Source organism: Rhinopithecus bieti, unplaced genomic scaffold (genome assembly GCF_001698545.2).
Source record: "Rhinopithecus bieti isolate Rb0 unplaced genomic scaffold, ASM169854v2 scaffold_7681, whole genome shotgun sequence".
NCBI lineage: Eukaryota > Metazoa > Chordata > Mammalia > Primates > Cercopithecidae > Rhinopithecus > Rhinopithecus bieti.
The window spans coordinates 5068222-5095608 of record NW_016806571.1 but is presented as its reverse complement, the minus strand read 5'-3'; the positions used below and the strand labels follow the sequence as shown (position 1 = coordinate 5095608).

At 50.7% G+C, this 27387-nt stretch overlaps 3 protein-coding genes across 12 annotated transcripts in view; 2 read left to right on the top strand and 1 right to left on the bottom strand.

The window, feature by feature from the left end:
• Nucleotides 1-10035, top strand: part of MPV17 (mitochondrial inner membrane protein MPV17) — a 14487-nt gene extending 4452 nt beyond the window's left edge. The window contains exons 2-8 of one of the 8 annotated variants that reach the window (XM_017876955.1): nt 6361-6401; nt 6481-6596; nt 6801-6893; nt 6984-7079; nt 7321-7353; nt 7615-7667; nt 9551-10035. In XM_017876955.1, coding sequence (XP_017732444.1) covers nt 6489-6596; nt 6801-6893; nt 6984-7079; nt 7321-7353; nt 7615-7667; nt 9551-9620 — 453 coding nt within the window. In that variant the 5' untranslated portion in view covers nt 6361-6401; nt 6481-6488 and the 3' untranslated portion in view covers nt 9621-10035. Of the gene's footprint in view, nt 1-3374; nt 3766-6360; nt 6408-6435; nt 6597-6800; nt 6894-6983; nt 7080-7320; nt 7354-7614; nt 7668-9550 lie in introns of those variants that run through there. The other 7 variants (XM_017876949.1, XM_017876947.1, XM_017876951.1 and 4 more) reach the window with 7 other exon arrangements.
• Nucleotides 10036-10246: 211 nt separating this feature from the next.
• Nucleotides 10247-12083, top strand: UCN (urocortin). Of its 2 annotated transcripts, XM_017876946.1 has the most exons (2): nt 10247-11324; nt 11575-12083. In XM_017876946.1, the coding sequence occupies exon 2, from the start codon at nt 11588-11590 to the stop codon at nt 11960-11962; it is 375 nt and encodes a 124-aa protein (XP_017732435.1). In that variant the 5' UTR covers nt 10247-11324; nt 11575-11587; the 3' UTR covers nt 11963-12083. The 2 variants fall into 2 exon arrangements, with proteins under 2 accessions (XP_017732435.1, XP_017732434.1); XM_017876945.1 differs by having other exon boundaries at nt 10958-12082.
• TRIM54 (tripartite motif containing 54) overlaps nt 12046-27387 on the bottom strand; it is a 25511-nt gene continuing 10169 nt past the window's right edge. Inside the window, exons 2-9 of one of the 2 annotated variants that reach the window (XM_017876943.1) lie at nt 21159-21331; nt 20483-20654; nt 14394-14489; nt 13631-13864; nt 13347-13369; nt 13111-13235; nt 12898-12990; nt 12046-12603 (exon numbers count right to left, since the gene is read on the bottom strand). In XM_017876943.1, the coding sequence (XP_017732432.1) occupies nt 12899-12990; nt 13111-13235; nt 13347-13369; nt 13631-13864; nt 14394-14489; nt 20483-20654; nt 21159-21331 (915 nt within the window). In that variant the 3' untranslated portion in view covers nt 12046-12603; nt 12898. The remainder of the gene's footprint in view (nt 12604-12897; nt 12991-13110; nt 13236-13346; nt 13370-13630; nt 13865-14393; nt 14490-20482; nt 20655-21158; nt 21332-27387) is intronic. The other variant, XM_017876944.1, reaches the window with a different exon arrangement.

The window sequence follows — 27387 nt, the reverse complement described above, 5'->3', positions numbered from 1 at the left end:
TATTTATTATTATTATTATTATTTGAGACAGGGTCTTGCTCTTTTGCCCAGGCTGGAGTGCAGTGGCATGATCCCATCCTGAACTGTGACTGTGCCACTGCACTCCAGCCTGGGCAACAGAGGATCCTCTGCCTTAGCCTCCTGAGTAATTGGGACTGCAGGCTTGCACCGCCATGCCAGCTAATTTCTTTTGTTTTTTGGTAGAGATGGGGTTTTGCCATATTGCCCAAGCTGTATTCTTTTTATAGTGGCGTTTGGGTTAGGTTTGTTCCACTTGCCATAATCTGAACATAGATAACCATCTTAGCCTTGGGTTCCAGAAAGCAGAGCCTGAAGCTTATGTGCAGATACCTTGTTAGGGAGTAGGAAATGATCCCATTGAGGGAAAGATGGAGAGCCACTATAAGGGTGTATTATTGAACAAGCCCCTGCTAAGGGCAGCTGTTGCTCAGTCCCTTGGAACGGAGAAGCTTTTTGAAATACTCCTTAAAGTGGCTGGGCATGGTGGCTCACACCTGTAATCCCAGCACTTTGGGAGGCTGAGGTGGGCGGATCACCTGAGGTTGGAAGTTTGAGACCAACCTGGCCAACATGGTGAAACCCCATCTCCACTGGAAATACAAAAATTAGCTGGGCATGGTGGCGGGCCCCTGTAATCCTAGCTACTCAGGAGGCTGAGGCAGGAGAATTGCTTGAGCCTGGGAGGTGGAGGTTGCAGTGAGCTGAGATCGCACCACTGCACTCCAGCCTGGGTGACAGAACGAGACTCCATCTCAAAAAAAAAAAAAAAAAGGAAAGAAAAATACTCCTTAGGACTGTCTGGATGAATAGCTATTTCTAGAGAAAAGAAGAAACCTTTATCTACCACTCCCATCCCACATTGGTCAAAGATTCCAAAGACTCACCCCCGGCTGGGTATGGTGGCTCGCCAGCACTTTGGGAGGCCAAGACGGGCAGATCACTTGAGGTCAGGAATTTGAGACCAGCCTGGCCAACATGGTGAAGTCCCATTTGTACTAAAAATACAAAAATTAGCTGGGCATGGTGGTGCATGCCTGTAATCCCAGCTACTCAGGAGGCTGAGGCAGGAGAATTGCTTGAACCCAGGAGGTAGAGGTTGCAATGAACCAAGATCATGCCACTGAACTCCAGCCTGGGCAACAGAGTGAGACTCCATCTCAAAAAAAAAAAAAAAAAAAAAGGCCAGGCGCAGTGGCTCACGCCTGTAATCCTATAATCCCTGCACTTTGGAAGGCTGAGGTGGGTAGATCACCTGAGGTCAGGAGTTCAAGACCAGCCTGACCAACAAGGTGAAACCCCATCTCTACTAAAAATACAAAAATTAGCTGGGCTTGGTGGCAGGTGCCTGTAGTCCCAGCTACTCAGGAGGCCAAGACAGGAGAATTGCTTGAACCTGCAAGGCAGAGGTTGCAGTGAGCTGAGATCGTGCCACTGCACTCCAGCCTGGGCAACAGCGAGACTCCATCTCAAAAAAAAAAAAAAAAAAATTCACCTCATGGAATAACTCCCCTCCGCTGCTAGTTTGCATATGCATAGTCACTGAAGCCATCAATAGCAAAGGTCCAGGTGTGGCACAGGCCTGAAGCAAGAATCTGTCATTACTAGAGTAATGTCTGGAGTAAGAAATAGGTGAATCAAGAACATTCGAAATGATTCAAAAGAAATGTCTGGTATACCAGTTTTGGCCAAGCCAGAGTCCGGAACAGGGTAGCCTGGGGAAAGGGTTGCTGCATGTTCTATAGAGTTTGAGTCAGCCTTATCCCTTCCTTCTTTGAGGGCCTTTCCACTCCCCAGTGGGCCCAGGGCCGAGCTTCATCCATCTTAGTCTACTCGGTCCTGCTGTGGGAGCAGCTGAGCTCCTACAGATACTGGTTTCCCTGGAGTCTGAATTAAGCTAGGGTGTGAGAGCTCAATAGACCTTACAGACCATCTAGTCCAGCCTGTGAGACTGCAGAGAAGGAAACTGAGGCAGGAGTGGGAGTGTCATGCACTGAGGTCTCAGATAGTCCGTGGTTGAGCTGGCGTTATAACCTAGGGCACTGCCCGCCACGCTGCCATGCACTTGAGACTACTGCAGCCTCCAGATGCTGAGTGCAGCCCCAGCTGATCTGAGCTTAGATACGTGACAAGCTGCAAAACTACCCATTTTGTCTCATTTTCTAGCAGTAGGATGGGTTCAGGCCAGAAATGAGAGAGCATTCAGAATAATCCCAGAGGATCCACTCTCCCCTCCCACTGCTGGGCTTCCACTCCCTCTGGGCTCTGTGCCAGACTGAGCCCCTACCCTAGGCAGCTAACTAATGTTTGGTGACTTCTGAGGAGGAAGGCAGCACTGCTGGCCTCATGCCAGTAGCTTTACCTGCCGACCCAGGCCTCCTGGACTGAAGGACATGCTTCCTGCTCCTCATTCCAAGAAACCACTTCTTGCCCCTCTGTCTTCTGCGCATGAGACTCAAAAGCCACAAAAGTCAGTAGAGGAATAAAATAGGAGAAGTAGGGAATTTACCCCACCCATTCCTGGGAAGAGGGTGTGGAAGTTGGGGCTTTTCCTCTAGTGGACAGGAAGTGGTCCCAGATCAATCTGCTCAGTGGCAGGCTCCCTTCCCCCGGCCTCTGGATCTGGTGGGGAGTGACGGCATGAGAACTGGCACCTACCCAGGGGCATGATGTCACACCTGCGCCAGCATCTGCTCGCTGGGCTCCATGCCCAGCCTGTCATTGGGCATCACTGCCCAGCAGCCCCTCGCCCTGCCCATCAGGCCTCTGGCCATTATGTGTTTGCAGGCCTCCAGTCCCAACTCCCTAGAAACAAGTCCAAGGGGAGTGGGCCCAGAGCACTGGAGAGTCCAGACCAACCAAATATATCCAGGAGATCTCTCAGAGGCTGGGGTGGTTTGGATCTGTTTGGGCTCTAGGTTGGGGAAGATGGGGTGAGGAATCTGAATGTCTGGGTTCTTCCTGCCCAAAGGGTCACTTGGGCTGGAAAAGCAGGCTTGCTCTATGCTCTAAAGCCTTATACCACCTTGGAGTTGCTGCAGGCACAGGAGGCCTGATACCTGTGGGCAAAGGAATCCCTGGGCACCACTCTTCTGAAATAAACTGTCAGGGACTGCATATCTACACACCACCTACTCACCCTACTGCTGCCCTGTCACTTAGTAGTCCCTCAGGCTTGATGGGCAAGTTTGGGGGACTTGAATCCATCTTTCTCCAAGGCTGCAGGCTTCCAGAACTATGGGGCTAGAAGTCAGGGACCTGGCTTTTCATTCAAGCTCTGCCTCTAGCTTGTTGTGTGACTGTTGGCAAGTCATGAAGAGTGAAAACACACACACACTTCTCTGTTTCTTTCCCAGGAATATTGCTGCCTGCCATCCCCACGAGGTGACAAGGAGCAGAGTGATGGAATTTGGGGGAGTAAAGACAGAGGAAGTGCATTAGTCTAGGGAACGTCTTTGATATGCAGGCCCTTTGGGGCCTCACGTGGGTAGGAACACCTAGCAGGGGAGCAGCCACAAGGGCCTCCTGGTGCTACTGACCTCTGAGCCCATCTCAGCCCATGCTAGGAATACCCTGGCCTCCCTGGTCCTCCTCCTTGACAGGACTGGGTTCAGTCCCAACTGCACTCCTTACCAAGCCACCTCATCTCTCAAAGACTCATGATTAAATGGGGGGTGTAGGCCGGGTGCAGTGGCTCACACCTGTAATCCCAACACTTTGGGAGGCCGAGGCGGGCAGATCACTTGGGGTCAGGAGTTCGAGACCAACCTGGCCAACATAGTGAAATGGTGAAACCCCATCTCTACTAAAACTACAAAAATCAGCCAGGTGTGGTGGTGGGCACCTGTAATCCCAGCTACTCAGGAGGCTGAGGCAGGAGAATTGCTTGAACCAGGAAGGCAGAGGTTGCAGTGAGCCGAGATTGTACCACTGCACTCCAGCCTGGGCGACAGAACGAGACTTCATCTCAAAAATAAGTGAATGAATGAATGAATGGGGGTGTGACCACCTACCTCCCAGATCTTTTGTGAGGATTAAATGTGTAAGAGCCCTTTGTAAACACCTTACCAAAGTAGACCATTACACTGTTGGTCCCTTCATTTCAGAAATAACTGCCTTTTCTGCCTCACCATCCCCTGGCCTTCTCGGCAGCACTCTTCCCTTTCTTCAGGGCTGCAGCAGCAGCAGCTTGTCCCTGACTGGAGGGATAGGGAACCCAGTGCTGATTGCTTGGGGGTGGGAGCAAACCTGCAGTTCCCCCAGACGTCCTTGCACCTTCTACCCGACTTGGACCTTTGGGAGACTTATGAGTTCTTCAGGCCCTTTCTCAGAGTCGTCCTGCTGTTTGGAGCAGTACATTTGATGTTTTCCCTTTATTTTCTGAGCACTTACCGGGGGCTTGCTTAGCTGTATGGTGGGGGGATGGGATAACAAAGGTGTCTGGGATTCTATCCTTGACTCTGGGAGGTCATGTCTCGCAGTGTTCTGGAAGACCCCCACCACTTTGGGAGTTTCAGGGAGAGACAAGACAGGATTGGGGGTACCCAGAGCTGCTCCATGGCCAGTAGCCCAGGTGAGGCATGGGTGCCTAGCCCCAGCCCCAGCTCTCAGCCATACCCAGCTGCCACTGACTAGGCTGCTCAGGGGCAGGGCCGGGCAGAGGGTGTGGAGGAGGAGCGCAGCAGTGAGTGTGCAGTCAGCATGGACGTCAGAGCCAGCTCCGGGCCAAGGAATGGGGCAGAAGGATGTGTTTGCCCAGTGCTAATTGAGGGCACAGGGACAGTGTGACTACAGGTTTGGATGGGGGGCTCTCATTACTCAGTGAGATAGACAGGCGAGCCGGAAATCATACGGTCACTCCCAAGTGGCCTGGTAAGTGTGTATTTGCTAGAAACCATCAAGCCACCATAACGGACTGGGGGCTCTGTAAACAGTGATGATTTCTGTCATAGTTTCTGGGTGTGGGTGTCTAAATAGGGCTGCTTGGAGCTGGGTATCTGTGCAGTTAGGGAAAGGGAAGCAGGTGCAGAGTCCTGGGGGGGAAATGACCACTATATTAATTGCCAACTTGATCTAAGGTTGTGAATGGAGGAAATCTCGGTTTAGCTGATTGATTGTGCTAAGAGGTGGCCAAGACTCTTTCTTGTGGGGACTCTTATCAGCTCAACCAGTCATCTTCCTGCTTATGACCATTTGAGCACTCTTCTTTTATGTTATTTTTTCTTTTTGAGATAGAGTCTTGCTCTGTCGCCCAGGCAGCAGTGTGATGGCGTGATCACTGCAGCCTCGACCTCCTGGGCTCAAGCGATCCTCCCACCTCAGCCTCCTGAGTAGCTGGGACTACAGGCACGTGCCACCATGCCCAACTAATTATTTTAAAAAAAAAATTGTAGAAGTCAGGTCTTGCTATATTGCCCAGACTGGACTCAAACTCCTGGGCTCAAGCAATCCTCCTGCCTCAGCCTCCCAGAGTGCCGGGATTACAGGTGTAAGCCACAATTCCAGACCAGCACTCTTGTTTTAGAAAAAGAGTTATTCTGGCCAGGTACAGTGGCTCATGGCTGTAATCTCAGCCCTTTGAGAAGCCAAGGTGAGCAGATCACCTGAGGTCAGGGGTTCAAGATCAGCCTGGCCAACATGGCGAAACCCCATCTCTACTAAAAACACAAAAAATAGCCAGGCATGGTGGCGGGTGCCTGTAGTCCTAGTCACTTGAGAGGCTGAAGCAGGGGAATCTCTTGAATCCGGGAGGCAGAGGTTGCAGTGAGCCAAGATCATGCCATTGCACTCCAGCCTGGACGACAGAGCGAGACTCAGTCTAAAAAAAAAGTTATTTTTGCTGTTCTCCACAAATAGAGATCTCTTAGACCAAGGTGAAAGCTGTTGGCTCTTAGACCAAGGTGAAAGCTGTTCATTCCAATGCAGGGTCCTGCATTGGAATCAGGGGAGAAAACAGGGTTTCCTACCGTTCTACACATGATTTATTCATTGTGCTGTGTCCTAGAAAGAAGTGTCTAGGAATCCAGCCACCTGGTTCTTGCACTGGCCCTGCACTTACTGGTTATGTGGGATCCTGGACTTCGTTTCCATACCTCTAAAATAAGCGGTTTGCATTAAATTATCTTAAAGCCCCTTTTGATTCTGACAGTCTGTGGTTCTCAGCCCTGTGGCCTTAAATTCTTCCTCTCTCTTTATTTTCTGACTCTGACTTCCCTTTACTGCTCAATGCAAAGTTCCTGGGCCTGCTCATCCCAGTTCTGACAGGATACACATGAGGTGTCACCATCCTTGGGGAGATGAGGGCTTTGAGGCAGCAGGAAGGGACTAGTCATTTGTTTCCAGAATGAAGCCCTGGGGATGAGAGTACCAGAGCCTCAGTGGAGGTAAGCAGATGTCCCTCCTTCCTTGGAATGGCAGCCCATCCCAGGAGATGTCCTGACAACACCTGTGTACCCTGCATAGGGTCCCTGATGGGCCTGGGTGACATTATCTCACAGCAGCTGGTGGAGAGGCGGGGTCTGCAGGAACACCAGAGAGGCCGGACTCTGACCATGATGTCCCTGGGCTGTGGCTTTGTGGTAAGTGCTCCCCTCAGCAGGGCTTCAGTGGACTCAACAGTAGTCTTAGTTCTTTGTCATCCTTTGGCTTCCCTTGGACTGTCACACCTAAGCCAACCTGCCACTTCCCCTAAGGGTTTCTGATACTTGGGGCGGGGAGCTTAGTGAGGTAGAGGCCTAGTGCTCCCTCACTGCAGCCTGCTGCTATCTGGGGTTTACTTCCAGGGCCCTGTGGTAGGAGGCTGGTACAAGGTTTTGGATCGGTTCATCCCTGGCACCACCAAGGTGGATGCACTGAAAAAGATGATGTTGGATCAGGTGAGCAGGAGAATGGAGTGGGGAGGGTGAGCTGTGTTGGGGGTAGGTGGGGATTTCAGCACTCATAGGACTTTCATTTCTCTTCCCTAGGGGGCCTTTGCCCCGTGTTTTCTAGGCTGCTTTCTCCCACTGGTAGGGGCACTCAATGGACTGTCAGCCAAGGACAACTGGGCCAAACTACAGCGGGTGAGCTGGGCAGGTGTGGAGAATGTCTCTGGCTAGCAGGCTGACAGCCCAAGGGAAGGAGACAGGTTTTACAGGGATAAAAAAGGGGGTAAGTGCAGGTAGAGTCCCAGGCCATGAAGGAGAGGAGCTGAGGGTTATGGTGCAGGAATGTGCTCTTTGAACCCAAGTCTGTCATTCACACTGGGAAGTAGGAGCTGCTTGGAGGTGCAAGTGTTAATTTGTTCCTTCTCTGTCTCCCCAGGATTATCCTGATGCCCTTATCACCAACTACTATGTAAGAGTTGACACCTCAACTGCTTGTTCTTCTGCTTCCTTAAGTCTAGAACTGTCCTGGGATTGGGGGTCCTCCTGACATGGGAAGCCCTTCCGTTGGGATTACTCTTTCATTCCCAGGATGGGCACCATAAATAGGGAAGCCATCACCCAATTGTTCACCTTTTTCTTACGTGCAGAAGTTGGGGTAGGGCCAGGCAAGACAGTGAGTCTGGGGTCAGGTGGTGGGGCAGCCATCCAACCTTTACCTTCTCTCTTGCAGCTATGGCCTGCTGTGCAGTTAGCCAACTTCTACCTGGTCCCCCTTCATTACAGGTATGTCGCACCCCTACCCCACCCATCAAGGAAGACCCACGTTACCAACAGTTGGAGACAAAATGATTCTCATTTCAACCTTGAGCTACCTTAGACCCCCAACTGGAACACTGAGCCCTGATCAGAGTTCCTCAGATTCCCAAGCGTGTTATTCAGATGTCTTGCCATTTCCAGAAACCGTCCCAGAGTGTCTGCCCACTGACCTTCTTCATCTCCCTAGGGAGGATCCTGCTTCTACCACCCTTGTCTCCATCCCACCTGGGGCTCCGCCTTTGATGGCGTATCTGGAGGGACAGTGGCTGGGGTGCTGCAGCCTAGGTTGGACAGAGAGGTAGACCAGAAAGCCAAGTAGAAGCCTGGCCAGACACTCACGATAAAGACAGTTGCTGAACTGCACCCAAAAAGATAGTGGAACTGAAGATGTGTGGTTCAAATGCTTGGAGGTGAGGGATCGTGGGAACAGGGGAAAATATGGAATTCTTCAGAGGGAACATGGCCAAAATGTACATGAATAACATAGCTAAAACGAATACAGACTGGCTGGGCATGGTGGCTCACACCTGTAATTCTAGCACTTTGGGGGGCTGAGGCAAGAGGTTTGCTTGGGTCTAGGAGTTTGACACCAGCCTAGGCAATATAGTGAGACCTCATCTCTACAGAAAATACAAAAAATTAGCCAGGCACATGGTAACATATGCCTGTAGTCCCAGCTACTCGGGAGGCTGAGGTGGGAGGATCACTTGAGCCCGAGAGATGGAGGTTGCTGTGAGCCAAGATTGTGCCACTGCATTTCAGAGCCTGGTGACAGAGTGAGACCGTCTCCAAAAAAAAAAAAAAAAAAAAGGCTGGGCACAGTGGCTCATGCTTGTAATCCCAACACTTTGGGAGGCTGAGGCGGGTGGATCACAAGGCCAGGAATTCGAGACCAGCCTGACCAATATGGTGAAACCCTGTCTCTACTAAAAATACAAAAATTAGCTGGGCGTGGTAGCAGGTGCCTGTAGTCCCAGCTACTCGGGAGGCTGAGGCAGGAGAATTGCTTGAACCCGGGATGCAGAGGTTGCAGTGAGCCAAGATTGCACCACCACACTCCAACCTGGGCAACAGAGTGAGACTCCATTTAAAAAAAAAAAAATACAGAAAACAAAAAAGGAATACAGACTTAGGAACCAAATCCTAAACATTAGGGTCCTTTGCAACACTCTTTGAAACCAGAGCAAGGTTAATTTAAAACAAAAAGATGCTACTTTATATGGTAGTCCATACATTTTGGAAGATGAAGTCTCAGCTGGTACAGGACAGATAGGGGCCCTTTCTGTGATTAACAGAGCTACATGTGGCAAGAGAGCCACTAAATATTTAGCCTTTGAGGCTCTCAGCCAGGAAACAGAGCTCTGGGATGGCACTAGAATTTGAGCCAGTTGTCCTTTAGTTCAAGCCACACAGGCCCTTCACAGGGCACTGAAGGGGCTGGGCGCAGTGGCTCACACCTGTAATCCCAGCACTTTGGGAGGCCGAGGTGGGTAGATCACTTGAGGTCAGGTGTTTGAGACCAGCCTGGCCAGCATGGTGAAACCCTGTCTCTACTAAAAATACAAAAATTAGCCAGGTGTGGTGGAGCACACCTGTAGTCCCAGCTACTTGGGAGGCTGAGGTAGGAGAATTGATTGAACCCGGGAGGCAGTGAGCCAGGATCGCACTACTGCACTCCAGCCTGGGCGACAGAGGAGACTCCATCTCAAAAAAAAAGTCGCTGAAGGAAAGAGACCTAAACCTGCCAATCTTCTGACATGATCCCTCCTTTTCCATTTCATGCTCTCATCTCCAGCCTTTGCTCACTGCTTAGCTTTCCTCCTCTTCACCATGTTATTCCTGTTCCTTAGGTTGGCCGTTGTCCAATGTGTTGCTGTTATCTGGAACTCCTACCTGTCCTGGAAGGCACATCGGCTCTAAGCTGGCCTCACTCCATCGTTTCCACCTTGCAGTGATGCAGCTTGGCCCTGGAACGGTCAGACAACTTCCTAAAGTGGGCACACCAGTTTCCACGGGGTTGGGTTGCCGGTCAGAACTTAAGAGGACTAGCACCCTTCAATGCTCCCTTCACTCTAAAATGTACACTGACTGCTTTAGAGCCCTTGGTAATAGTCTTATTCCCACCACATACTAGGCACTCCATAAATATCTGTTGAACTTTCATGACCTTATCAACTTTACACCCATATCCCAGCAAATGCCACTCATCCCCACTCTTCATAGACACATTTGTTACTCTAACCCTGCCTAGCCTTGTAGCTCCAGCTCTTTAGAGACCCCCGGAACCCTTTATATGATGCCTCAGTAAATATGTTATTAAACATGTAATCTGGAATCTGCAGTGGTAATGGGGAGTCATTTCTAGAGCTGGAAAGAGGCCAAGAGACCACCAAGCCCAATCTTTTTTTTTTTTTTTTTTTTTTTTTTTGAGATGGAGTCTTGCTCTGTCTCCCAGGCTGGAGTGCAATGGCACAATCTCGGCTCACTGCAGCTTCCGCCTCCTAGGTTCAGATGATTCTCCTGAGGAGCTGGGACTATAGGTGCACACCGCCACACCCAGCTAATTTTTGTATTTTTAGTAGAGATGGGGTTTTCCCATATTGGCCAGGCTGATCTCGAACTACTGACCTCGTGATCCACCTGCCTCGGCCTCCCAAAGTGTTGGGATTACAGGCGTGAGCCACCATGCCTGGCCAAACCCAGTCTTTTACAACTGAGAACCCTGAGGTTGGTAGAAGGGAGGTGACCTGCCCACACCAGGAGTTAGCAGAAACTTGAACCCATATTTCTTTACTGCTCATGGGCAGAGTAATACTGCTGCTATGATTCCCAGGAGAGAAACGGAACTTTGCTAAACTACCACTTTGGACAAACTCAAAAGCAGATGGGCCATATTTGTGGTCTAAACGCACTTGGAGGCCAGAGACCCTCTGTTACATGGTGCCTGTGTCAGACAGCCCTAGAATTTGGATCTTGGGGCTGGAAAAAGATGAGAATGCTGGGAGACTTTGGTTGTGGCAGACTGCCTCTCAATGGGTCCCACTGTGTTGGCTGAGTGCCAGCGGTGGACTCCTGATGCCTGCATTTGCAAAACTGATAGCTGCGGCGAGGCAGTGGTTTGCAGCAGTATAGCGTTCTCACAACATCTCTGGCCACTTCTAGAGGCAGAGGACGAGGTCAGCACCATGGACAGCCCCCACGGTCCCGCCTCCCTTTCGTGTGTCAGAACACGCGACCCGGACTAGTCTGGTCTGGTGACGGCCCTAGTCACTGCTGGCTGTTCTAAGCAGGGCGAGGGACTCCCGTGGGTCCCAGAGCAGTCCTTTCTCCCCAGCCGGCTTCTCGCTCTCCTGCTTCCCTCGCTAGCCCCAGGGGTACGAAGGCTCGTGTCGGGAGGTGCGCCCCTCCGGGGCCCGCCAGCCGCCAGACTCGAAGCTGTGGCTGTCATTGCTTCTACAATCAGTGCATGTTCTTCGCTGACGTCAGTCGGAGCTGTCCTGTCGCTATATAAGGCTGGCGGCAGTCCCGGGACAGACCCTGTGTTCCCCAAAGAGCCTTCGGCCCGCCCGGAGGGACAGAGACTGGAGCTCAATCTTGGACCGTACAAACGCTCGCCGACAACCTGTGAGTGGCTCAGAGCGTCCACCCAGCCTCCCCCAGCACCAGGACTCCGCTCAGCTCAGCCACCGCGCTCCTTCGGGAGGGAAGCTGGGTGGAAGGGATGGAACAGCACTGGCGCAGTGGCCGGGGCTGGAGGGCAGGCTGCGGGCATTGGGCGGCGGCCAGAAGGGCCGCCGGGCGAGCGTGGGGAGGGGAGCGGCCTCCTACAGCTGCCCCAGGCGCACCTCACCCTGCGCTGCCCCTGTGTGTCCAGGGCCGGCGGCACCATGAGGCAGGCGGGATGCGCGGCGCTGCTGGCCGCGCTGCTGCTCCTGCTACAGCTGTGCCCTGGGAACAGCCAGAGGAGCCCCGAGGCGGCCGGGGTCCAGGACCCGAGTCTGCGCTGGAGCCCCGGGGCACGGAACCAGGGCGGCGGGGCCCGCGCGCTCCTCTTGCTGCTCGCGGAGCACTTCCCGCGCCGCGCGGGGCCCGGCCGATGGGGACCCGGGACGGCAGCCGAGCGGCTGCGGCGGGACAACCCTCCTCTGTCTATTGACCTCACCTTTCACTTGCTGCGGACCCTGCTGGAGCTGGCGCGGATGCAGAACCAGCGGGAGCGCGCCGAGCAGAACCGCATCATATTCGACTCGGTGGGCAAGTGATGGCCCGGTTTGTGGCCGCGAAAACTTTGACCCCTTTCCCCCACCCCAGGGTTGGGATGAGGGGCAGAGCCACCAGGGCACTCTCTGCTTGACTATTTTTTAATAAAAGTACTGAAGACCCGTTGGCTTCTGTCGTGGGGGCAGGGCAGTCACAGCAGCGTGGGAACCCGTGGGAAGGTGGGGTCCCCGGGCCAGCGGGAGGGGAACAAAATGCTGTGGGGGGCTCCAGGAGAACGGCTTTCGGCCAGGTCAGCCAGGTGCCTGTGAACCCCAGGGGAACCCAAATCCCCAGGACCTCAGAGGTCCCGGCACCACCGCCCCGCCCTCGACCATTTTCCCAGGGCGCTGGGCTCACCATTTCGCTCCTGGCATCACAGAGGTGCCCAACAGGGGTTCATTTGGCTTCCGCCCCCCGGATGGTCTCAGGTTCTGGGAAGGGCAGGATGGCGGGCGGGTGGCCTCCTAAGCCGAGGCTGCGGGATTGGGCAGCGAAAGGAGATACGGGTCTGGGACGCTCGAGTTCTTTATTGAGATCCTCCTGGGGCGGGCGCCGATTTGGGCGACGCCGCGGTCTCTGCGCAGATCCTCCCCGACCCTAGGGCCGGCTCTCGAGCAGGGTAGGGTCGGCGCAGGCCTGTGCCCTGGAAAGAAGGCTCGGTGGGCTGGTGCTGCGAAGGCGCCAGGCAGCTCGAGCCCCGCTCACTCCGTCCTCCGCCACGTGGGTTTCTCCTCTACTCAGCCTGCCTTGCCTGCCTCCCAGCACCCCGAGGAAGGGCGGGTGAGGAGGAAAGTGTATTTTTCCGTCCTTTGTGGCTCCCGGGTTGGGTGGCACCGACGAATGGGGGCTCCATGCGACCCGCAGGGAGGACAATCACTGGGGAGGGGCGCGAGCACACCAGCCAGGCCCCACCCCAAGCCCCTCGGGCCGCTCTCACCTTAAGGCCCATCCGGCCGCTCTTCCTCTGGCCCCGCGCTGCCCTCGTCTCCGTCCAGGGCCACCTCCTCATCTTCTTCCTCCCCGGAAGCGCCTGGGCCCAAGGAAGGCCTGGTGAGGTGGAGTCCCTGCCTTTCCGGCCATCGTGCCCTCCTCACCTCCCACACAGAAGGTCCGAACCCTAGTCCCAGCGGCCCTCGGCCACCTCCCTCACCCGGCTGGAAGTCGATGGTCCGCAGCATTTCGGCCACGTGCTCCACGCTCACGGTGAATTGCTCCATGCTCTCATAGCCTGGCTCCGGCCGCCCTGCCAGCTCCACCTTCGACATGGCCCCGACCCTGCGGTGGCCACACGGACTCAGCTGGCAATGCCCCAGCACCCTCAGGCCCCGCCCCCAGCCAGTGGAGCAGCGCAGCCCCCTCCTTTCCCTTCCCGCTGTGCCTACTCACTTATTGATCAGCTCCTTGGCCTGCTGCAGGGAAGAAAAGGAGGGTGAGAGTAAGCACCGGGCCAACCCGGGCAAAGTCCCATTTCTGATTCTCACCACAGTCCTGTGGGGCAGGTGGGAAGGCACATCCCAATCGTTAAGTAGAAAACGAACTCAGAGGGGGTGACTTGCCCACGGTCGTAGTGGCAAACAGGTGCAAGAGACAAGACTTGAACCTGGGTCTCCAGGTACCAAGGCCCCAACTCCAGCCACTGTGCGGCACTGCTACCCTCCCCTAGGACCCACCTGGAGGTAGAGCGCCATCTGTGGCTCTTCCATGGACTGAATGGCGGACTCCACCAGCTTAGAGGAGGCCTCCAGGTGGTCGCCATACTGACGGATGAGGCCGCGGACGCGCTGCAGCTTCTCCTCTTGCTCCCGGGCCAGCGCCTGCAGCAGCTCGCCCTTGCGCTCCTCCAGCACTGCGCACAGGCTCTCAAACCTCTGGTTTAACAACTGCTTCTGCCTCCGGCTATTGTCCTAAAAGATGGGGAGCAAGGCTGAGGGAAGGCGTGGCTGAGACCCGGTGGCTGGGAAAGCACAGGGTACTCACAGAGAACCAACACAGAAAGTGACCCCCCCATAGTGACACTGTGCGTTAGTGGCTGAGCCAGAATCCAGCCCAGATCTTTTCCATAATAAAAACACAATGCTTTAAAGTAGCTTCACTGAGTGTTGTCTATATCCCTAGCCCTAGTTTTTATTTGCATTATTCCATTTAATTCTCAAAAAGAACCCATGAGGTAGCTGTTGTACCATTATCATCATCACTGTTTTATGAGGTTAAACAAAATCAAAGCACAGAGAAGTTAAATAATTGGATTAAAGTTTTGCGGCAAAGCTGGAATGAGCACCCAGCAGCCTGGCAAAAGCACCTCCCACCACTCCCAGGACCCCAGAAACTTTTGGACCAGTTTGGCCAGAGGTCAGAGAGAAGCAGTTCTCTTGGGAGCCCGGGGTCCGCAGGCCAGCCAGTTGCTGTTCCCCCCGCCCTCCAGCCCAGGCTCACCTCGATGGTCTGGCACACCTCCTCCATCTGCGTGATGACTGCTTGCACACGGTCATTGCCTGCCACTAGCATCGCGATGCCATCGCTGAGCTCACTCTGATACACACACAGGTTAGCACTTAGAGCTGGGACCTGACCTAGAGCTATACCCCTCACCCCAGCCAGGGTTGCCTAGGAGAGGGCTGGCCCCTCCACCCCACCCCCCATGAGGGCATCTACAGCAATCTAGAAGGTTTGAACCATCAAAAGGTACAGAAGCACATTCTAGGGATTCTGGAAGGAGGTGGTGAGAAGCCCTCCACCACTAAGTGGGGAAGGAACAGACAGTCTCCAAACATCCACCAGAGAGTAGGCACTGGGCTAGATGCTTTATCTGTAGATTCGTTTCCTGCGTCAATTCTGAGAAATTCTTCACAATTATCCATCTGCATAATACTGCCTTTTCTCTATTCTCTTTATCCTCTCATTCTGGGAATCTGATTAGACCCGTTAGACCTTCTCACTCTCAGCCTTCTCATCTCCCAGAACTGCACATTCTGTTTTTCTTTTAGTCCTCTCATGCTATTCACTAGTTCTGTTTTCAGACAAATCTATCATTTAATTCATCTGTTGATTTTTTTTTTTTTTTTTTTTTGAGACAAATTCTTGCTCTGTCACCCAGGCTGGAGTGCAATTGTGTGATCTCAGCTCACTGCAAGCTCCGCCTCCTGGGTTCTCACCATTCTCCTGCCTCAGCCTCCAGAGTAGCTGGGATTACAGGCACACGACACCACTCCCAACTAATTACAACTAAAAAATTTTTTAGGCCGGGTGCAGTGGCTCACGCCTGTAATCTCAGCACTATGGGAGGCCAAGGTGGGTGGATCACGAGGTCAGGAGATCAAGACCATCCTGGCTAACACAGTGAAACCCGTCTCTACTAAAAATACAAAAAATTAGCCAGGTGTGGTGGTGGGCGCCTGTAGTCCCAGCTACTCGGGGGGCTGAGGCAGGAGAATGGTGTGAACTCAGGAGGCCAGAGCTTGCCAGCGAGGCCGAGATCCTGCACTGCCCACCCAGGCCTGGACCGACAGAGGAGACTCTGTTCTCAAAAAAAAATTTTTTTTAGAGATGCGGAGCGTCTTCACTCTGTCGCCCAGCCTAGTCTCAAACTCCAGGCCCTATTCCTCCTGCCCTCAGCCGCTCCCTTAGTCACTGGGTTTACGGTTCCGCACCCATGGCCCAGCCATCTGTTAAATGTTTTATTTTAGGGTATTATATATAATATATTAAGTATATATGTTTTATACTATGTTATATATAATTTTTATGTTATATATATTATACTAGTATTTATACTAGTATATATTTGGAGATAAGGTCTCACTGTCTCACTGTCTCCCAGGCTGGAGTGCAGTGGCTCAATCTCAGCTCACTGCATCCTCGACCTTCCAGGCTCAGGTGATCCTCCCACCTCAGCCTCCCAGGTAGCTGGGACTACAGGTGCATGCCACCACGTCCAGCTAATTTTTTGCATTTTTTTTATAGACAGGGTTTCAACATTTCCCCAGGCTGGTCTCCAGCTCCTGGGCTTAAGTGATCCTCCCACCTCAGCCTCCCAAAGTGTCGGGATTACCGATGTGAGCCACCACACCCAGCTACATGGTTGTTTTTTGGTATTCTATTATTGTTTGGTTTTTTACATTTTTCATCTTGTTTTAAAAAGCATTTGATTCATAGTGACTTCCAATTATTTAATAATTCCAATATCTCAGTTCCTTTTGGGGGGTGTCTTAAATCTGTAATTTTTGTTTCTGCTGACTTCACTCATGGATTACGTTTCTCTGTGCACCTTCAATTGTGAGACAATATTTTGTTGATATTAATTAATCTAGGGAATACCTACGGGCCTAAATTGAGCATATTCTCCTCCAGGCAGTATTTGCATTTGCCTCTGTTGAAAGCCAGGTGGCGCAATTTACTGCTTTAGTTCCCAGGATCCTAGTTTAACCTGCAGCCTCCGGAACCTTTTGCCCTGTTGCCCAGGCTGGAGTGCAATGACGTTATCTCAGCTCACTGCAACCTCGGCTTCCCAGGTTCAGGCGATTCTCCTGCCTCAGCCTCCCGAGTAGCTAGGATTACAGGGCCTGCAACCACGCCCAGCTAATTTTTGGTATCTTTGGTAAAGACGGGGTTTCACCATGTAGGCCAGGCTGGTCTCGAACTCCTGCCCTAGTGATCTGCCCACCTCAGCCTCCCAAAGTGTTGAGATTACAGGCGTGAGCCACAGCACCCAGCCAGGTCTCTGGAATCTTAGCTGCAGGTACCCCTCTTTTAGGGGTTTGGAGGTATAGTCTGGTCTCTCTAGCTCAGTGACATTGCCAGCACTGGTCCTCTGGGAAATGATGTCTTTTCTGTGCTTGCCACAGCCTTTTCTTTTCGCCCCTCCCCACCCCCACTGATTTCCTTTGCTTCTATATGCCAAGCAATATAATTTGAAAATTCTTTTTCACACAGAATCTAGTTGTGTGATAGTGAGAGGACCCTGCGAGTATCTAGCCCACCATACTGAAGTCTCTGCTTTCATCCATTATCGAATTTTATCCTCATAGCTACTTTCACAAGTAGGCATTTTCACCCTCATTTTACATATGAGGAAAGTGAGGGCCACAAAGGTCCAGTAACATAACTAGGTCACATACCGAGTCAAGCACAGAGCTAGGACTTTCACTCCAATCTGCTTGACTTTTATTTTATTATTTTATTTTATTTTCGAGACAGAGTTTCACTCTTTTTGCCTAGGCTGGAGTGCAATGGCGCAATCTCAGCTCACTGTAACCTCCGCCTCTAGAGTTCAAGTGATTCTCCTGCCTCAGCCTCCCAAGTAGCTGGGATTACAGGCGCCCGCCACCATGCCAGCTAATTTTGTATTTTTAGTAGAGAAAGGGTTTCACCATGTTGGCCAGGCTGGTCTGGAACTCCTGACCTCAGGTGATCCACTCACCTTGGCCTCCCAAAGTGCTGGGATTACAGGCATGAGCCACTGCGCCTGGCTTAATCCACTTGATCTTATTTTTATTTATTTATTTATTTATTTATTTATTTTATTATTATTATTATTATTTTTAGACGGAGTCTTGCTCTGTCGCCCAGACTAGAGTGCAGTGGCGCGATCTTGGCTCACTGCAAGCTCTGCCTCCCAGGTTCAAACAATTCTTCTGCCTCAGCCTCCCGAGTAGCTGGGACTACAGGCACCCACCACCACACCTGGCTAATTTTTTGTAGTTTTAGTAGAGACGGGGTTTCACCATGTTAGCCAGGATGGTCCCAATCTCCTGACCTCGTGATCTACCCACTTCGGCCTCCCAAAGTGCTGGGATTACAGGTGTGAGCCACCGCGCCTGGGCTATTTATTTTTAGACGGAGTTTTGCTCTTGTTGCCCAGGCTGGAATGCAATAGCGCGATCTCAGCTTGCTGCAACCTCCACCTCCCGGGTTCAAGCAATTCTCCTGTCTCAGCCTCCCAAGTAGCTGGGATTACAGGCACATGCCATCACGCCTGGCTAATTTTTGTATTTTTAGTAGAGACGGGGTTTCATCATGTTGGTCAGGCTGGTCTCTAACTCTTGACCGCAGGTGATCCACCCGCCTCCGCCTCTCAAAGTGCTGTGATTACAGGCGTGAGCCACCCCGCCCGGACTGCTTGACTTTAAAACTAAGTGGAGCAACACTTTGGGAGGCTGAGGTGTCAGGGGCGTTTGAACCAGAGCAACTCCATCTTGAATGGGGCTGGGTAAAATGAGGTTGAGACCTACTGGGCTGCATTCCCAAATGGTTAAGGCATTCTAAGTCATAGGATGAGATAGGAGATCGGCACAAGATACAGGTCATACAGACCTTGCTGATAAAACAGGTTGCAGTAAGGAAGCCGGCCAAAACCCACCAAAACCAAGACGCCAATGAGAGTGACCTCTGGGGGTCCTCACTGCTACACTCCCATTAGCGCCATGACAGTTTACTAATGCCAAGGCAACATCAGGAAGTTACCCTATATGTTCTAAAAAGGGAAGGCATGAATAATCTACCTCTTGTTTAGCATATCATCAAGAAATAACCATAAAAATGGGCAAACAGGCTGGACCCGGTAGCTCATGCCTATAATCCCAGCACTTTGGGAAGCCGAGGAGGGTGGATCACCTGAGTTCAGGAGTTTCAGACCAGCCTGGCCAACATGGTAAAACCCTGTCTCTACTAAAAATACAAAAATTAGCCAGGCATGGTGGCGGGCACCTGTAATCCCAGCTACTTGGGAGGCTGTGGCAGGAGAATCACTTGAACCTGGGAGGCGGAGGTTGTAGTGAGCTGAGATCGCGCCATTGCACTCCAGCCCGGGTGACAAGAGCGAAACTCTGTCTAAAAAGAAAGGGCAACCAGCAGCCCTAGGGGCTGGTCTGTCTATAGAGTGACCATTGTCTTATTCCTTTACTTTCCTAATAAACTTGCTTTCACTTTACTCTATGGACTAGCCCTGAATTCTTTCTTGCACAACATCCAATAACCCCGTCTTGGGGTCTGAATCAAGACCTCTTTCCTCTAACAGAGGCAGGAGGATGGCTTGAGCCCAGGAATTCAAAACAAGCCTGGGCAACACAGTGTGATCTTGTCTCTTTTTAATATTTTATTTTTGTTTTTGAGACAAGGTCTCACTCTGCCACCCAGGCTGGAGTGCAGTGGTTCAATCACGGCTCACTGCAGCCTCAACCTCCTGGGCTCAAGTGATCCTCTCACCTCAGCCTCCTGAGTAGCTGGGACTACAGGCATGCCACCATGCCCAGCTAATTTTTTGTAGAGACAAGGGTCTCACTGTGTTACACAGCCCAGGCTGGTCTTGAACTCCTGGACTCAAACAATCCCCTACCTCCTTCTTCGAAAGTATTATTAGTACTACTACTACTACTACTATTTATTAGTAGTAGTATCCTCCCAAAGGATTACAAGTGTGAGCCACTGTGCCCTGCCTGAGACCCTGTCTCTATGTAAAAATAAAAAAATTAGGGTCGGGTGCGGGGGTTCAGCCTGAAATCCCAGCATTTGGGAGGCCAAGGTGGTTGGATCACCTAAGGTCAGGAGTTCCAGACCAGCCTGGCCAACATGGTGAAGCCCCATCTCTACTAAAAATACAAAAAATTAGCTGGACATGGTGGTAGGTACCTATAATCCCAGCTACTCAGTAGGCTGAGGCAGGAGAATCGCTTGAACCTGGGAGGCAGAGGTTACAGTGAGCCGAGATTGTGTCACTGCACTCCAGCCTGGGCAACAAGAGTGAAACTCTGTCTCAAATAAATAAATAAATAAATAAATTAGCTGGGCATGGCGGCACATGCCTGTAGTTCCAGCTACTCAGGAGACTGAGGTGGTAGGGATCACGTGAGCCCAGGAGTTCAAGGCTGCTGCAGTGAATCACAATCATAGCAGTGCATCCCAGCCTGGGCGACAGAGATCCCCACATCTCTTCAAAAATAAATGAATGGAACTGAGCACAGTGGTTCACACCTGTAATTCCAGCACTTTGGGAGGCCAAGGTGGGCAGATCACATGAAGCCAGGAATCAAAAAAAAAAAAAAAAAAAAAAAAAAAAAAAAAAAAAAAAAACTGGGCGTGGTGGCACACACCTGTAATCCCAGGTACGTGGAAGGCTGAGGCATAAGAACGGCTTGAACCCGGGAAGCTGAGGTTGCTGTGAGCCAAGATTGCACCACTACACTGCAGCCTGGGTGACAGTGTGAGACTCCATCTCAAAATAGATAGATAGATAGATAGATAGATAGATAGATAGATAGATAGATAATAGATAGGGCTGAGTGCAGTGCCTCACATCTATAATCTTAGTGTTCTGGGAGGCTAAGACGGGAGGATCACTTGAGCTCAGGAGATCAAGGCTGCAGTAAGTTGTGTTTGTGTCACTGTACTCCAGCCTGGGCAACAGAGTGAGATCCTGTCTCTAAATAAATAAAGAAATAAACAAAAGATAAGTGGAGTAAGAGGCTGACACTGAGACCCTGTCCTAAGCCCCCATCTCCCACACATCTACTCCCTCCCCTGTTTGATACCTTCTGGCGTTTGTAAATGGTGGGCAGTGGGGCCACCTCACAGTCCTTGTGGGCACCGAAGACCTTGCAGAGAGAGCAGGTGGGCACCTCACAGCTCAGGCAGTAGATATTGATCTTCTCCTCTTCATGCTCCTCGCACATGAGGTGCTGCTCAGCCTTGGAGTGCAGTGGCCTAGAGAGGAGTGGGCAGGGGGAGGTGGACCTTAAGCATGAAGGGTCCTAGGAACACCTTCTCTTCAGCCTCCACCAACCACCACCACCTTCTCCATCCCTGCAGCTAGTGCTGTGGCTGAACTGGGGAGTACTTCTACAGAGCTCTGAGTTTGGGGAATAGAAGGAGCTAAGAGATAGAGAAGGCCTGGATCCAAGAATAATCTGTATTTCGGGGGGCAGGGAAGTCCCACAGGACAGGAAGTCTTGGAGGGTTGGTGAGGATCTTGCTGGTGGACTGCCAGCCTCTCCCAGGAGGAGAGGGTAGGAGTGAAGTACTGGCTAGGGAATCAGGGACTGCCCTCTCTGGGAGGCCTGAGGCAATCCCTCTCCGGATCCAGTCCTATTGTCTCTAGACAGAACAGGTGGGTTGACGGTTTCAGTCTCTCCCTTCTGGCTCTGATGGGTTCCTTGGCTATGTCCCAAGCCCTGACATATAGAGAGGCAAGAGACCTTGGTGGCTCACCTGGACGACTCCTGCTTGTAAATGTCAATAATGTTCTCCACTAGCAGGTTTCGCTGCAGGCCGTAGACACCGTGTCTGTCCAGGACAACCTCATGCCTGCAAGATGGGCAGCGGAAACGGCCTCCTGAAGATACAGTGGTGGAGCCCCGGGACTGCCACAGAGGATTCGAGGCCTGCAGGTACAGATGGCTTGAGAGAACAGGCACGGGGAGGCATGAAGGGACTCGGAGGAGGCAGGGGGAAAGGGATTGGGGGCTAGGGAGTAGGAATATGATAGAGGAGAAGATGTCAGCTCTTCTCTGTGGCTGGATCCACCTCTGAGAGCAGCGCAGGGTGTATGGCTATGGAGACCCTGCTTCCCAGCTTTGCCTCATTACTCAGCCCACCTCCTAGAGTGCCCCTGCATCTAGAGACCAGCTTTGGTAAAGGCATAGTCAGGCTGGGATCTCTCCAAAGGGGCCCAGCTTGGAGCCGTGGGGAGACACTGGCCTTGGCAATAAGGCCGAGGCAGGAAATGGACTCTGAGTGGTGCGGCCAATGTCTTCCAGTCTGGGGCCCTCTTGAGCCACATCTGGGGGAGATTCTCTGCAGTCCTGGAGAGGGGTACAGCAGACCCAAGTGCTCAACAATGGGGTTCACAAACAGTAACTGGCCAGGTAATTCTCTGATGCCTTTTTTTTTTTTTTTTTTTGAGACAGGGTCTCTCTCTGATGCCCAGACTGGAGTACAGTGGTGGGATCACGGCTCACTGCAGCCTCGACCTCCTGGGCTCAAGCAATCCTCCCATCTCAGCCTTCTGAGTAGCTGGGACTACAGGTATGTACCACCATGCTCAGATAATTTTCTTAATTTTTAGTAGAGATGAAGTATCACTATGTTGCCCAGGCTGGTCTTAAACTCCTGACCTCAAGCAACCCTCCTGCCTCAGCCTCCCAAATTGCTGAGATTATAGGCATGAGCCACCATGCCCAACCTCTTAACTATATAAATTTAGGCAGGTATTCAACCTCTGTAAAGCTGAGGATAAAATCAGATTATTCATTTATAGTGTGCCAGGTAGTTGCTAGACTCTGAGTTAAGGATACAGAGAAAATGCATCCTGCTCTAAGGACAAGCACCCAACAACTGCATCCAACAGGATGGGTGTTGTGACAGGGGTAAGTTCAGAAGGAGGACTTAACAGACACCCATCACTTCCTCCCGCTTACATCTCTTTTCTAGAGAAGTTGCTCCATCCTATCCTAGAAGGGAGATCCCTGCCACAGATGACTGATTCAGAGCTAAGGAGGTGATCACCTGACCCAAGCAGAAACAATTAAATGTTCTCTCCTAAGAATTTGCACTTGAGACTCAGGGGCTTAGCTGGCTGCGCTATGTGCTGCTTAGGAACTGAACAGACCTGTGGAATTGGGCTAAGAGCTGACATCATGGCCACCCTGGAAAGTGTGAGGGGTCATAAACTCTGAACAGAGAAGGCTGGTCTACAGAGAAAAGAGTCTATGTGTGGGGAGATGCAGAGATGAAAGACCGGCAGACACTGCTTATTGTTCCTGGACGTTCACCACCTTTTCTTCTTTAATAATGAGGGCCCTGAGTTTTAACAAGACACATGGTATAATGGGCTGCGTGTGGTGGCTCACACCTGTAGTCCCAGCACTTTGGGAGGCCGAGGTGGGCAGATCACTTGAGCTCAGGAGTTTGAGACCAGCCTGGGCAACATAGCAAGAACTCATCTTTACTAAAAATAAAAAAATTAGCTGGGCACGGTGGTGTACACCTGTAGTCCCAGACACTCGGGAGGCTGAGGCAGGAGAATTGCTTGAAACCAGAAGACAGAGGCTGCAGTGAGCTGAGATAGTACCAATGCACTCCAGCCTGGGCAACAGAGGGAGACTCCATCTCAAAAAAAACAAACGAACGAAAACCGTGAATCTAAGCCTCCCTTCCAACTGGGTGTGGCCAGTTGGCTGTGCTCTGGGATGTATATGTAAATGTTTTGTGTAATTTGTAGGAAATTGCATAAACCGTCTTTCAAGGGAGGGGCATGCCCTGCTCCTCCCCTTTTCTCCTGCCTGCTGACTGGAAACAAGATGGGATGGCTCAAGTTGAAGCAGCCATCTTGAGTCATGAAGTGGTAGCCACATGTTGAGAATGGTAATGAGATGAAAGGAGCAGGTCTCTGATGAGGCAGTCCTGGACTGTCCACTCATACTTTCACTTGAGAATAAAGCAAATTTTTACCCTCTTTAAGCCACTGTTATTTTGGTGTTTCTGCCACTTGTAACAGAACCTAATCCTAACTGGTTGGAAGACCATGCATTGAGAGAATAATGGAGACAGTGGTCACCTATGACCTAGCATATTGAGATGCACTTCCTACAACTGGGATGCATGAAATTCTCCAAACCCTTATACCACACACCAACCAGAAGACAGTTCGGAAGGCCCCTTGCATGTGTGCAGCAACACCCCATCATGCACAGAGTGCAGCCAAGTCAAGGGTCTTATTTGATCCTTTGGTAGCAAGAGCTGTAGGCAAGGCAGGAAATGTGGACCCACTGTAAAGTCAGCAGCTTATCTTGGGGAGAGTAACTGGTGTGTGCCATAAATACCACATCGTTCTTGGGATTTCTTGAGAATCATGTTAACCTTTAGCCCATCATAAACCTGGGCAGATTAGTTTGAGATAATTCAAGGCATGTTTGTACATCTGCCTTGTCAGTAGCTAGAAATGTATGAATATTGTTTAGTTTAGGAAATGCGTTAAAGTGTATAATCACTTGCCTTTTGTTTGCTTAATACAATTACTTTTCAATATTTAGAATCCAAGTGAGGAAAGAGGTGTTGGGAGCACTCTAAGGCTGTAGGCTCCTGTCTTTCTTATCTTTGATTTGCTGATGGTAAGCATATAGAGGTACTTGAATGGGAGGAAGGGGGACCTATATCCCACAGCAAAGATAAACTCTTGGGCAGCCTCTCTCCCCAACCTCCATCCCTCACTGCACCCTTCCTCTTCCTGAGCCACAAAGGCAGGGATACTCATTACTTAACATGCAACAAATGTTTTGAGGCCAGGCGCGCTGGCTCATGCCTGTAATCCCAGCACTTTGGGAGGCTGAGGCGGGTGGATCATGAGGTCAAGAGTTCGAGACCAGCCTGGCCAACATGGTGAAATCCCATCTCTACTAAAAATACAAAAATTAGCTGGGTGCAGTGGCAGGCGCCTGTTATCCCAGCTACTCGGGAGGCTGAGGCAAGATAATCGCTTGAACCTGGGAGGTGGAGGTTGCAGTGAGCCAAGATCATGCCATTGCACTCCAGCCTGGGCGACAAGAGTGAAACTGCATCTCAAAAAAAAAAAAAAAAAAAATGTTTTGAGGGCTTATTATGTGTCAAGCACTGTGTCATGGGTTTTCCAGACATTATTGTATTTATTCCTCAAGAACTTCTAGTAAAGATGGTTGAGGATCCCAGCTACTCGGGAGGCTAAGGCAGGAGAATTGCTCGAACCCGAGAGTCGAACCCAGGAGGCGGAGGTTGCAATGAGCTGAGATTGCACCACTGCACTCCAGCCTGGGCAACAGAGCAGAGCTCTGTCTCAAAAAAAAAAGATGGTCGAGGAGATGAACAATCATCCCTAACTTAGACTACAAGAAATAGAATAATAATGGCTAACAACTATTGAGCCAGGATTTGCTCTAAGTATTTCATTTATATTAGTTCATTTAATCATATCAACCCTGAAGAAGGTAGTACTCTTTTTTTTTTTTTCTTGAGACGGAGTCTTGCTCTGTCGCCTAGGCCGGAGTGGAGTGGCACAATCTCAGCTCACTTCAACCTCCATCTCCCAGGTGTAAGCAATTCCCCTGCCTCAGCCTCCCGAGTAGCTGGAACTACAGGCACCTGCCACCACGCCCGGCTAATTTTTTTGTATTTTAGTGGAGACAGGGTTTCACCATGTTAGCCAGGATGGTCTCGATCTCCTGACCTCGTGATCCACCCGCTTCGGCCTCTCAAAGTGCTGGGATTACAGGCGTGAACCACTGTGCCTGAAGTAGGTAATACTCTTAGCCCCATTTCAAGGATGAGGAAATTGTGTCCCAGTGAAATTAAATAAATTGTACATGGTCGTGAGCTGATAGGTGGCAAAGCCAATACTAGAACTTAGGCACTCTGACTCCAGAGCCTGTCCTAATAATCATTGTGTTCCATTGTCAGACACAATAAAACTTAGGCCAGGCTGTGCATGGTGGCTCACGCCTGTAATCCCAACACTTTGGGAGGTCAAGGCAGCAGGATGGCTTGAGTGCAGGAGTTCAAGACCAGCCTGGGCAGTACAGTGAAACCCCATCTCCACAAAAAAAGAAAAAGGTGGCTCATGCCTTTAGTCCCAGGTACTTGGGAGGCTGAGGTGGGAGGATCACTTGAGCCCAGGAAGTCAAGGCTGCAGTGAGCTGTGATCACGCCACTGCACTACAGTGCAGTGTCTCAAAATAAAAACAAAACAAACAAAAAACAAAACAAAAAAACCCTTAGAGCTAATATTCATTTCTCTGAGTCTCAGGCAGAGGCAGTTTGTTGTTGTTGTTGCTGTTGTTTTTGAGACAGAGTCTCACTCTGTTGCCAGGCTGGAGTGCAGTGGCAGGATCTCGGCTCACTGCCACTTCCACCTCCCGGGTTCAAGCGATTCTCCTGCCTCAGCCTCCCGAGTAGCTGGGATTACAGGTGGCCGCCACCATGCCCAGCTGATTTTTTGTAATTTTAGTAGAGACCGGGTTTCCCCATGTTGGCCAAGCTGGTCTCGAAATCCTGACCTCAGGTGATCCGCCCGCCTCAGACTCCCAAAGTGCTGGGATTACAGGCGTGAGCCACCACGCCTGGCTGTTTTTTGTTTGTTTGTTTGCTTTGTTTTTTAAAATTTTTTAAAGTAAAACAAAAGGGTAATGAAGGAATAAACCTCAAACCTTCACAGAGGAAAGAAACTACAGCCTGAAAACCAACTATGCAACGGTGGGCTAAAGCTATTTAAGCAAAGATCAACAAAAGATGACTATCAAATTAAAACGCCGTGTGACATGGTTGCTTTCAACCAGAATGACCTGTTTGTCTGTGAAATGGAGAGGAAATAGCTCAAGTCTCAGGGGAGACCTCCTCCCATGGACCTGTGTGTGCCTCTATGGTAGATAAGTCACCGGATTCTGCATGAAAAATATTCTGAGACAACGTAACCAAACTGAGACACTCAACTACCTATTAATTCAGGTCATACCCCTCTATTCACTAAAGAAGGCACAGAACTAAAGAGAGATTGCAAACCAATGACAACATCCAACCAGGCAGCTTATATTTAAGAGGTCAGTGAAAGAAAGCCAAGATAAACACAGTGAGTTGAGTCAAGAATTCACCTTCAGCTCCAGATAAAAGTACCCTGATGTAAGAGGAGTGAAAAGCAGACAGAATCCAACAAAAGATGCAAACCAGATAATACAAAAATAAAAGAAAAAAGAAAACTTGACAAACAAGGGACAGATACTCCAAGAATCAATGCCATTTCGATATACCATTTTAAAAGAAATAACAAAAACAAGGAGATATAAGTGATCAAAGCTGGCGAAGAAAAGAGAGCTGGCAGAATTAAGGAAAGAAATCAAGTAAATATCAACAAAGAAAAAAATACACATTTGACACAGTAGAATGGATGATGCTGATAAAAGTCACATAGATTACAATAGAAATTATCAGCTAAAAGTAACTAGATCTGCAGCCTGTAACATGGATAAACCCTGAAGACATTATGCTAAACAAAATAAGCCAGATACAAAAGGACGAATATTGTATGATTCCTCTTAAATGAGGCACCTGGCATAGGATGGATGGTGGCTGCCAGTTGCTGGAAGGAGGGGGAGTAGGAAGGTATTGTTTAAGGGGTGTGGGGTTTCAGTTTGGGGTGGTGATAAAGTTCTGGAGATGGATAGTGGCGACGGTTTTACAACAACGTAAATGTACTTAATGCCATTGAACTGTGCATTTAAAAAATAGTTAAGATGGTACATTTCACTTCATGTGCATTTTACAAAAATAAAAAAAATTTTTTTGAGACAAGATCTCTCTCTCTGTCATCTCAACTTCCTGGGCTCAAGGGATCCTTTCACCTCAGCCTCCTGAGTAGCGGGGACTGCAGGTGTGCCACCATGCCCAGTTAATTTTAAAAAATATTTCTGCAGGCCGG

Bases quoted from the DNA above. Each gene is read 5' to 3' on its own strand.
- UCN (XM_017876946.1), top strand. From the start codon at position 11,588: ATGAGGCAGGCGGGATGCGCGGCGCTGCTGGCCGCGCTGCTGCTCCTG.